Source organism: Dryobates pubescens, chromosome Z (assembly GCF_014839835.1).
Source record: "Dryobates pubescens isolate bDryPub1 chromosome Z, bDryPub1.pri, whole genome shotgun sequence".
NCBI lineage: Eukaryota > Metazoa > Chordata > Aves > Piciformes > Picidae > Dryobates > Dryobates pubescens.
Genome location: NC_071657.1, coordinates 116,799,489 through 116,812,021, shown reverse-complemented (window position 1 = coordinate 116,812,021; position 12,533 = coordinate 116,799,489). Strand labels below are relative to the sequence as shown.

The following is a 12,533-nucleotide window of genomic DNA, read 5'->3' as shown; positions in this document are numbered from 1 at the left end:
ACTGGATTTACTTCTCTCCTGTACTGAGACCACCACTTTATAATCCCTGACACAGATCTGTGTTACTTATCCACTTCAATGTCTCTCTTCTGATACAATGTATAATAAGCCATGTTAGAGTGTCTTAGGAGCTTACTATGTGAAGTGAAAACTAGGATGGGATTTATCTCACTTTAGGTGTCTACACTGTGTATGTCCAGATCTGAGCTGTCTGAACAATGGCTCCATTCAGAGCCAGTGAAGAGAATATAAACCAATGGAGTTTGTGTATGTTCATTTGACCAAATACAGGCACCTACCTTAGAAAAGATAATTTCCACCCTTGACTCCATTAAGTCTGCTGAGCAGATTGAGTAGACTACACATTTACTCACATCTAATCTCATCACAGATAACCAGTTACATGTATCATCTGTCCCACAGCAATCTAAAATGAAAGGGCTTTGCTGCAAACCTCCCAAAAGCTAGGTGCACTCTGTGATTAAGGTTCAGGTGGAAGGCACATCCAGTCAGTTGCAACATCTTAGCTAACTCAGAGATGTTAATACACAAACTGTCTAGCAGACCCGCAGTTGCATCCTCAGTGGTGCAGAGTTTTCAACTCAGCAAACTTTTCCTGCACCTCTTCCTCATGCATTAATTACTCTTCCTTCATAGCAGACACATCTTGAAATGGTGATGGATATCAAATGGATATTTCTGAGGCTTAGCATTAGCTTGCAGAGAATTCTCTCTAGTTAGCTTTCTCTGAAAAGAGCCTCAGAAAGCTTTATTTATTTATTTCATACAGCCTACTTCATTTCATTCAACCCTGTAAAAGGCTTGGATGCTTACTTGAGGTAAATTCTATTTCATAGTTACCATCTCCAAATTTTCAACTCATCAAGCACTGAAGCTGGAGGAATAAGAGAATAAAAAGCAGTCATGTGAGCAGCAGACCTTTGACTCCTTTCTCCTAAAGACCCTGCTCCTATTTCCAATAATTCCAGCCTGTCCTGCATCCCACTCAGCTGGAAAAGCACATGACATGTGCTAGGGAATACCTTTTTCCAAGATGGGAGGACTAATTCAGGTTTCTTTCCTCCCCACTCAGCTGTATTTACACAGACAGGAACTTCTGGATTTCTAAGGCTTGTAGCATACCTCCAGGATGGATTAAAATTGGTAAACAAGCTCCAAAGTTATTGGAGGCAGGACATAAGGGGGGAGGAAAAAGGAAACACAAGGGCTGTGAGATTGTAACAAAAGGCTCCCTTCACTACCCCATACACTGGAGAAATGAATGCCAGAGACACTACACTACACTCTACTCACTAGACAGATTTAGCTTGAGACAGTACCTTCCTAATGATATGCATGCAGGATGCTGCAACCAACACTAATTAGCTAACCCAACACCAGGCTCTCAGAAGGTAGTTTTGCACTTGATTCAAAGACATAAACTTGCTTTCAGGTGCAGTATGCTCTGACCATCAGAACTGATCTGCATCTCAAAACAGAGTGGAGATCATTTCTGCAGCATAAGACAACTTCTCAGCTTGTCCTACCCAGTATGACAAGTGGTTGTGCAGTTAAACCTTAGGTTCAAATTCAGTTTCCCGAAAGTTTAAAGCACCTCAAACTAAGGTGAATTTGTCTTCATTAGTCAGGTGGGGTTGACTTTTCACATATGCAGATTTAAGCATTGTATTCTGAGGCACTGAGAGGAGATCTTAAGTTGCAGTAATCCAGATCTGTTGTTTCCTTTTTTATTTTTTCCATGGTAATGACTCATAACTAACTAGGATTAATGCTTACAAACACAAAGATCGGGTACAAATGTACAAATGCAAAGAGTGGGTGTGAAGAAGAAGGGGCCAGCCTCTTTTCAGTGGTGCCCTGCGATAGGATGGAGGGCAATGGACATAAACTGGGACACAAGAATTTCCACCTCAACAGGAGGAAAAAATTCTTTACTGTGAGGGTCACAGAGCACTGCAAAAGGCTGCCCAGAGAGGTTGAGGAGTCTCCTTCTCCGGAGACTTTCAAAACCTGCCTGCATGGGGTGGGGGGGCTGAGTGGGCCAGAAAGGATGGAGACAGATTGTTTACAAGGGCCTGTAGTGACAGGATGAGGGGCAATGTCTTCAAACTAGAGAAGGGCAGATTTAGATTGGATATCAGGAAGAAGTTCTTCACTATGAGGGTGGTGGAACACTGGAACAGGTTGCCCAGGGAGGTGGTTGAGGCTCCTTCCCTGGAGATATTCAAGGTCCTGGGCAGCTTGGTCTAGTTGGGGATGTCCCTGATGACTGAGGGGAGGTCAGACTAGATGATCTTTGGAGGTTCCTTCCAGCCTGGACCATTCTATGTGTTTCTGTTGTGGCCTGGCCTGAGTGATCCTGTTCTGGCAGGGGACTTGGACTCAGTGATCTCCAGAGGTCCCTTTCAGCCCCTATAATTCTATGATTTTATGATTCCCATTGAACTTGCAAATATATTTTCAATGCATTCTTTCAACAGAAGCACACAAAATATAAAAACAAGACATAAAAACAAGGTGTAAAAATGAGACATAAACTTCCTGGCATCACAAAGAACAGAAATCTCAGTAAAGACCTTTATTTCTTTCCCACATCAGTGAAGCTCCACAGGTGTGAAGCACAGCACTTGCAAAACAAGTGCTGTTGTTGGCATCAGGCTCCAAAAGATATGGCTTAAATAAACAAACCCTGGAATGTGAATGAACTGGCTAATATATGGGACCAGCCAGTCTTCCCCAGCGCATCCCTGCTGACGTCTGTGGAACGCTGCCAAGGATTAATCTAACCCTGAGCTCCTGAAGAATAAAACAGCATCTGTTTTTCCCAGGCAGCAGCTTCCACTGTAGCCAGGAGCATTTCTCCTGGTAGCTTGCTGAGTTCAAACACAGAGCAGGATATTTCAAGAAGCAAATGTCACCAAGACAGGTGGTAAAATGGCACAATGCCAGGTGGCTTGTGGAGGCAGAAGCCATTTTTAAAGGGCAGATTTTTTTATACCTCAGAGGTGCCTCTGAACTTTTTTGTCATCAGTAATAAATTTGCAGACCAGTTTTAACTATGTGGAGATTTGGGGGCTTTTGTTTTTTTCAAGATTATGACTCAAATTCCCTTTTGCAAAATAAGCAAGTGGGAAAAAGGCTGCCCAAGATCTATCCTGAACTTCTGAAATTCTTTAGGGTGGCCTTGCTGTGACACCTCTGTGTCCACAGGTGGTGCGCATTACTTTCAGAACCCTGGGGACTCTGTCCCAATGACGTATTCATCACGGCTGGTTGACAAAGGGACAGAGTCAAACTTCTTTCTGTTGGGAACCAAACATATTTATCATCTACCACTGCTCTGTCTGCAAACAAACAAACAAACCTCCTTGGATTTGCTAATCCCACACGTGGTACACATCTGATTCATAACAGGACATTGCAAAAGTCAGAGCGCAGTCATCTACCAAATCGGTTCCAGCAGAAATCTTGCAAGAATTTGGGACTGGATCTATCCTGGATTCAGCTTTGGATTTAAGCACGTCCTGCCCTGCATTTTGCACTCACTGCTATACATCAGTCATTTGCCCTGAAGGAATCTTAATGGCCATATGTCAGAACACAAGGCTGGCAGGCAGGATTATTTTCATCTCTCACCAGATTTGCAGCTGATGCACTCCTGCTCCTTGGACATGCCACTTTAGCTAAAATTTACATACCAGGGCACTAATACAGTTTTTGTTTTGGTTTGCTTCTTTAATCCCATTACCATCAAGTAGCAGGGAGCTAGAGAGCAAATCATGATAAAAAATATCACAAAGAAAGGATGCAGCAATTTCAAATACAGTCAAGTAATGTTTGCTCTGAGACCTTCATTGCTTTTGCTTTCTTTGAACCTGTTTGATCTCAAAAGCTTCTTAGGATGGTCATATTGAGAGTATTTCTGGTATTTGGAGTCAGGCTCATCTCACTGAACATCAGACATGTACCTCTGAGTGGGCTGTCTAAAGTGGAGTCAGTGGAGAGCACATGATTCATCAGATGCATTATGGATGTCTTCCTAAAGGTAAGATGAATCCCATCATAGAAACCCCTGTTTCTTTCCTTGGGCTGTAATGCAAGGGTAGCTGACTTTATCAGGTATTGAAATCCTTGCAGAAGAATGGAATTATAGGGGAGATAGATCCCACTGTGGCTTCATCTTGGTTTAGTCATCTTAAGGTAAGGTTAGTCATCTACACATTTAAACACCCTCCACCAGCAGAAGATGAATACATCCCAGAAGTGGTTTAACCCAATATAAGAGGGAAACCTGAAGTAAATCAGTTTTAGGTGATTCCTGCTACTATCATTAAAATTATGAGAAGTCTCTTTGGCTGTCCCACCATGCTCTGAGCAATGGCTAGATGAGTGCAATTACACCTCATCAAACAGGTATCTTCTAATAGAAAGATGCATTTTTTCTTATAGTTAAACCTCATTGATGGAGAACAGTTCTCTCAAGAACACTGCTGTTTTTTCATTGCTGTTGGTAGACTTGTTGTTGGATTTATTATTAAATAATAATAATAGCACCAATAATACTGATACTATTAATAATAAAATCATAATCTCTCAGGAGCACAAAAATTATATCCCTTAATTAGCACATCGGTGCTTGTTTGATGACAGAAAATACTTCCAGATCTACTCGAGACAAATAAATACAGGTCTGCTCTGACCAAATTAATTTTACTCACTTTTGAACTGACAGAGACTTCAATTTGAGTAATGGCTTTCCAAAGCCTCACTAAAGCAAACAGTCAAACCCTGCACAGAGCTAAAAGAGGACACATTTTTAGTGAAAGAGATCTTAGGGCTATTTGTCATGCAGTATTTTGTTTCCTTTTGAATTTACCAGTCACCACATCTTCCAGAATCATTGAAGCCAAGCTGCAGTTCAAAGTGATAAACACTGACTCTTATAAAGCAAAGAAACAAACAAAGCCCCAAAGGGATCAAACAAAGAACACCAAAAAGAAAAAAAAAATAAGAAGAAAGGAGAAAGTAACAAATAAATTATCCTCCCCAGTGAAAGACTGAATTATTTTTAAAATTCTAAAATCTCTCTTCTTAAACTAGTTTAACATTCTCTGGAGACTAGAGTCAAGGGGATTCCCAAGGTATAAAAAGGCATTTCTGAGTTGATTTAATTTTTTCAAGAGTCACAGCAGTCAAGATAAGAATTTATCAAGGACTTAAAATAAATAACAGCCAATATGACGAAGGTCTTGATTTTCATGGTTCTTGAAAAGCAGACCTGAAGAACTTTTCATCCTCTCACTGCGACTACTTTCGTGCACAAGACATATAACAAATGTTTTCCCTATTAGGACATTGTTCATTTAGGAGAAGTCTGCAGCAACCCGTATATCCAGACACAGAAAACAGGAGGTTTCACTTTCAAACATTTTACACAGCAGAGCAATTAGGAACAGAAATTAAGTCTCTGCAAAGACAGAGTTAATTAACAGCTCTCTGCTTGAGAGCTATTTTTTAAAAAAAATATGAACGCCACTGGACCTGTCAGTTGCTCAAAAAAATGTGACAAAGAAGATCAGCCCTCCCAGGATATTTCTAGGACATCCAGATTTCATCTGTCTGGAGTCCCACTAACAAACCAGCCAACTGCTCATAGAAAAGTGAAACCAAATATAGCTCAGCTCATCTGCTCCGTCACATGCTAGGACCTGCAATTCAGTTGATAATAACCACAAATTAAAGACATAGACTTGTTTGGCATCATCTTAAAATCAGACGGTCTTGCACATCATGCCAAAACCAAACTTGCAACGTGCTGAGACACAAGAAGCACTCCTCAAATCCTCATAAAGATTTGCCAGTGAGGTTCCTACACACCAGCAATGACACAGTAAGGTGCATGTATGTCTGATAGAAGCTCACATGCATATTTAATACCTCTCCACTTACCTGACTCCACAGCTTCCTTAACCATCACGGCACAGTAAGGGTTAATCACCTCCCCCTGGGATGGCAGGTAAGGGCCGCTGTCATAGTTGGATAAACCAATACGCAGAAAGGGAGACATGACAAGTCCTGTGTCAAATAAAAGACAGGCAATATTTGGGAAGAGTCTAAAAATTTCCTCGGTTTTAACCAGCCTCTTATCTGCATCGGACAGGGGTACGCTGGCCGTTAGTCATCCATCCAGCTGGAGACACTCAGACTTCCTCCACTGTCTAGCAAGAAGACAGACTGACCAAGTACTGCTTAACGTGCATAAGGTAACGTAGCTCAGCTGCTGGCGTAACCACGTAGCTGAACTCATCACAGGGCCAGAAAGACCCACAACAGCAGCTCTGAGTGGACACCAGCCGTCAGGAATGAGAATGATAAGATGCAGGAGACGAAGCAGGACTTTCTTGGCTGGAATACCCTCTTCTGTAACGTTGAGTCACACGTTCAAGAACCCAAATGCTATGAGGATAGAAAGGGTTTCGGGAATACAAGGCTGTTGGAAGCCTGCAAGCTGAACATGAAACTGTGAAATAACTGTGTACTATTTATATACAGCAACTGCCTGGTGCTGACCCATATTCATGAGTGAAGCTATAAAGAGAAAATTCAACTCATATGAACCACACTGTGCAGAGAGTAGGGCAGGAAAAAATATCATAAAAAAATATAGCTCTCAGGATAACTTTAAGCAGCTGAAAACAGAAACATAAAGTCTAGATGTAAGGAAGCACAACAAAGCCTTTTAGCTGGCCATTTCTACAGGCTCTTTCAAAGCTTCCAGCAAGAAGATTTAATGAAACCAGAAATTATTAACTGCTGCCATCATTGGGCTATCTGAACCCAAAGGCTGAGCTTTACCACCCAACTTTTGGGTCAGCTTCTGAGCTTGTCTCAATTCCTGGCTTGCCTTCTAGGCAATGAGGTGCAATAGGCACTTTGAACTCAGGTGCAGACATCTGTGTCTTGGACCACCAGAGTTAACAGATGTGACTCCTAACACCAGCTGTTTCCTGTCAAATATATTGCCAACAGTATATTGTTCAACTACAACAACAAAAAGCTGAATGACTTATGGTGTGGTATGCATCCCAAGTCTTTTCTTCTTGTACCACATAAAATGCTCTATCCAAGGGCAGCTTCTCTAGCCTCACACAGAGGAAGATCCAGATTCTTTGCTGGGAGTGGCACTTACTTACCTGCAAATGGTATTTTCCTGACAGATAAGTCCAGTCTACAGCAAAAGTGGATTCTCTTTTCATCACACTTGTGGACAACATAGAAAGGATTTTCTCAGTGAATGAATGGGGATAACTGCTCCTCTGATGGGCAGACTTTAAAACATGGACTTTTTGTTTAAGGAGACAGAAGGCACTACCATCAAGGGGAGAGGAAAACTTGAGAAACTAAGATGTAGACTTTTTCTTGAGCATCTTCTCTCCCACCAGGCAGCATGGAGTGATGAGCTTCCATAAGCCCCTGTGCGGAAGTCTAATGTGACTGTAAAACTCACAATACCTTTCTATTATGGCATGGCCAGGTCACAGCAGGTCGTTGTTTTGCTTGTGTGCTGGATATGGTGAGATCTTCTACTTCTTCCTGTTCTATGAATTGAAGAGAAACAGCTGCAGTTAGCACTGGGACTGAAACACCCACTGATAGCCCATATAAGCAGCTGCACCTCTTCTCTGAGAGAGATTTTGGCAGAGGAGGTTTCCCAGGATATTTCCCTCAATTTTTTACCATACATAAGGTAAATCTATACAAGGAAAGCCTAGGAAGATACTCCTTCCCATTTGAGTTCCTGAATATGTCAGCAGACACACAGGAAAACAGCAAAGACTCAAACTCACTTGGATATTGTACTTAGAAGAAAGCCATCAGGTTGCTGGGGAAGATCAGATAGGACAGGAGGAGAGAAAAAAATGCTGTGATTCATATCTACTGTTTATCCCTAATCACACAGGGATCATGGGCCACCAGCAGCTATCAGATCTCATCTGAAGACTGTCCAAGGACTTCTGCATGTGGCTCTATCTTCAACTGTGAAAACATCAGCACTTTTGTAATTTTACAGAAGTTAATGGGAAAGGCGAAGCATTGCCTGGGTCTGGATGCAGGAGATTAGGATTATCCTGTTCTCCTCTGGATGAGGAAAGCATCTCTCTGAAGGGTGTTTCAGAAACATTACCAAAATGCATGGTGAACTTGCTCTGGAAAGCCAGTTGCATTTAGGTACTCAAGCACAGGTAGTTGTGTAAGGAAGACCATTTTTGTAACTGCACGATAATACAATGAATGGCTTGTGAATGGCTCATGACATAAAAAGTTTGAACCTTCTACCTTGACTGACAGAATGAGAGAAATCTGATCAAATTAAATGGGAAAAATATCTTTAACAGAAGGAAACAAATGTGTGTGTATATATATTCCCCTCTAGTTTTATGCAATTATTTAGACATTTCCTTCACTTCAAAAATTAAGATGCTTACTTAGTTTACAGACAAAACAAATCAAAGGATCTCTGGCAGCAGAAGGGGAATCCAAGTAGTTGCATGTTCTGGCTGCACAATGCACCATCAGTGTGGAAAGCTGTCAGCAGCCTAAGGGTAAGGACAACAGGTATAACATCTGTATCATGTCTCTTCATGCAAACAGAGATGCATTCTCTCTGCCTCTGCCATATTCCACAATGTGGTGGGTTGAAAATTCCCCCCAATATTAAATTGCCAGACCAGCCCAGCTGGAAGTAAATGAAGCTGTATTTACAAGCAAACCTACAATCTAAAATGAAATGCTGTGAATATTTACAAAATATGCAATATTTACATATATTTACAGGTATTTACAATTTATAAACAGCACAAGAACCCCCCTGGCCAAAAACAGGGGAGCTAATAGTTTCCCCTTCCCTGCTCCCCTCTTTACCCCCCTGGACACAAAGGGGCATGAGAAAGAGCAGAGTATTGTTTTGTTAGGATACTCACTCACAACAGAGAACACAGCCAAGGTTAGCAAAGTCAAGCAGAAACAATTTAGTGTCTCCCAGAGCGAGAAAGCCAAAAAGAGAAAAGAAGTTAGCCTGCACAACCAGCTTGTGTTTGTAATCTATCCAATGGGATTGTTTAGCACTGATCATTATTTTCCTTTTTGCACCCAATAGTGATTTATTTGCATTCTACCACTTTCTGTTCAAGATCTGTAGAAAATTTTCTAGGCATAGCCTGAAACTGCCACACAGTAATACTTCTGGAGACTGCCAAGCAAGAAGAGATTATGTCTCGTGTTCCAAATTTGCACATCCCTGGCTTTGAGAAGCTGCTGTTCCATGGACAGGAGCAGGATGTGTAAGGAGGTGTCTACAAACTCACTTACAAGGACTTTCAAAATTCACCTTTGAAAACTCAAGAGTGTTAGCCAGAATGACTAATCAACATGTTGGGCATCCAAGAACATGAGTGTTAAAGGAAGCCAAAGGGTTTCTATTGATGACTCAGCACTAAAATGTAGCAACACTGTTGACTCAAGTACTACAGAAGCAAAATTAGGGCTAGAAGTTTGAACTTGGCATACCTTACATTCCAGTGAAGTCAATGTAGTTGAAACAGTTAAAACTGTGAAAGAAACCTGACCTGCTAAAGACTCCTATCACTGCTCCAAAACCCACTACTTGGAAGTACTACAAGACACCTGTTCAGATCTGTGGATCTGCTCCCTAAGCACTGACTTTAAAACTTCTCTCAGTTTTAAAATGCTGAATACCCACTGCCTTCCTCACAGTATAGCATGTCCTTTTGGTTCTGTGTGATCATGTACTTCACAACAAGTTTCCTGGAGAGGTTGTGGAGTCTCTGTCCTTGGAGATATTCAAAAGCCATCTAGACATGGTCATGGGCAAGTGGTTCCAGGTGGCCCTGTCTGTACAGGAAAGATGGACAAGAAGGCCTCCAGAAGTCCCACTGAAGTTCAACCAGACTGTGATTCTGTGAAAACATGAGTGGGACAGATCTCACCTAATCCTAGATGTCTACAGCGTCTGCATCTCCACATGAGGTGATTATCTGGGCTCCTGAGAGAGGACATGGCTTAGTGGTCATGATAGTGTTGGGTTGACAGTTGGACTTGACGATCTTAGAAGTCTTTTCCAGTCTTAATGACTCTATAAACAGAGAGAAACTGGCACCCTCAGATCATGAGCTGGACTCATTTCAGACCCTTCTGTTAGCATGTGATGAACCCATTTCATTCCTCTGAAACCAAAGGTGAATGTCTAGTCATGATCAGATTCCTCAGACTACTACATCTGAGAAAATCCCCTGCATTGTATCACATCTAAAAGACTTATGCTGGGACTTCAGAATGTGGTTTAATGGCCATGGTGTTGTTGCATTAACACTTAGACTTAATGATCTCTAAGTTTTTTTCCAACTGAAACAATTATATGACTCTATAACTTTGCAGAAACCAGTACATTGCATGAAGTGTTCTGCAGCCATCAGGAAACATGCTAGAATTTCATACCTAGCTGCACAACATGTAGGTTTGGCACATCTAGTGTTAGCAAATCAACAGCTGCGCACATAGGTTTTGCAGGGGCTTCCCACAAGCTAGCTAAAATCAGAGTTTACTGTTGTACCAGCCTCATGTGAGCACTCTGCCCTGGGGTGAGTTTCTTCACCCTGTCCAATAAATCAGACAGATAACTGGTTTCCTGTTTCCCTCTCACTGTCTTTCCTGAAACCACCTTGGCTTTGGTCCAAACATCTGTTCTCCAGGTCACATCTCCAGCATTTGCCACTATAGGACTGCTGCTTGGCTTGCATCCACAGGCATAAACAATTAAGGAAGAGCACAACTCAGCTCCAGCAATGGTTCACTGTAATAGCAGCAGTTTAATTTAACATCAGAAGCAGCTGCAATGGATATGGAGAGTGTCTGCTTAATTTCCCAGTGGAAAGGATACAACAAGGTATCTGGAAATTAAGGATGAAATGTATCTTTCTATAAAGGGCCACCTGCAACCTCTCCTCCAATAAAACACTAAAATATGGTGCAATTGATGTTCAGTAATCCTGCACCCTGCTTCCCTGGTACAGGGGAGCTTTGCCCACTCCAGAGAAGAATGCAACATGTGGAAATCATTCCAGATGATATTAGAAAGAGTTACAAACTCCTTAATATGCTTAATCGATTGTGGTTAAGTAGGGAGGAAGAAATGAACTCCTGTTCTTAGTCAGTGGAAGAACTGTGTTGAGAACAGCTGCCTTCAGGGGATTTGATAGAATCATACAATGTTTTGGCTTGGAAGGGAACTTTAAAGGTCATCTCTGATTTGCTGAATGAAAATGGATGCATCTATGATGCAGGAAAGATGTCAAAGTACTGAATGAGGGCCAACTGAGAGGGGTGGGGAAGTGTTTTTAGATTTGAGATGCTTTTCTTCTGATACCATAAAAACCTCATTTTCTAGAGGTCAGATGGAATATTTCCAACCCTCCCTCATTTTTGAGGCAAAACTGTATCTGCAAAATGAATTCATGATCTGAGGATCAGCATCACCAAGAGGGAAAGGAACCAGGAGTTATAGCTGAAGGGTATGAACTCTCCTTCACCCACTAAAAGGCATCTGCCAGCCAAAAAAGCAGATCCTGACCCCATAAAGATCTGTTTATATAGCTGGTGGAGACCTGCACAAGCGCATAAGTTGACATACCTCAGGGTCTTCCTGCTGATTTCAAGAGCAACACTGAACATTACCAGTAGTGGCTGGAGTCCCTGCCTCTGCCCGCTGTCTCCTTGTATCCCACACAGAAGGAAATGGGGAGCTAAATAACTAGCTTGAGTGAGTTTCATTTTGGGTGCCTGCATCACCTGTTATTGCAATGAGATCAAACTAGCCTGTTCACAAAGGAGAAAGTTCAGAACCCCTCTGGGTGCCACTCAACATTTCTCACACTTTCTAAGGGTGTGGATCAGAGGAGGATAAAAAAGGAAGGCAATTTGCATAGCCATTTAATTTTCTTCTCTCCATAGTCAGCCACTCTATCTGAAGCATCCCACAAAGGCAGTCGAGGCAGAGGGTGAGGAAAGGCAGAACGAGCAGCCTCTGATGGGACTGGTACAATATGACACTTCATGAAACTGAAGAGCCTCCCAAAACTTCACAGAACAACTTGATGTTGTAACATAGGTGATGGTCTCCACACTTTCCTATGGCTTGCAGACACAAAGGACCCAGGCAAAGCATTTCTTCTGCCACGTTAAATGAAGCTTGAAGACTTTTCTGTGGCCAGTGGAAGGCACAGGAATGGGCCCTTCTCTTTAATAGTCTGTGGCTAATTTTGTGATGTTGTGTCTAGAGCAAGTTGTGTGTATCACTAACAGGACCAGGTCCCCTATACATAACCTACAAACATGGCTGCTTGGAGTGCAGAATTCACGTGGCTTCTTCCTGTTGTACATGTGCACAAGGCAAGACCAGAGCCTCAAGTCTTTTGGAACTTTTACATGATTTAGCT

At 42.0% G+C, this 12,533-nt stretch overlaps 1 protein-coding gene across 1 annotated transcript in view; it reads right to left on the bottom strand.

Annotated features, from left to right (window-relative positions):
* The window catches only part of PRKCQ (protein kinase C theta), a 45,151-nt gene extending 39,000 nt beyond the window's left edge, over positions 1-6,151 (bottom strand). Inside the window, exon 1 of the mRNA XM_009900247.2 lies at positions 5,971-6,151. Coding sequence (XP_009898549.1) covers positions 5,971-6,088 — 118 coding nt within the window. The 5' untranslated portion in view covers positions 6,089-6,151. The remainder of the gene's footprint in view (positions 1-5,970) is intronic.
* Positions 6,152-12,533: the final 6,382 nt, after the last annotated feature.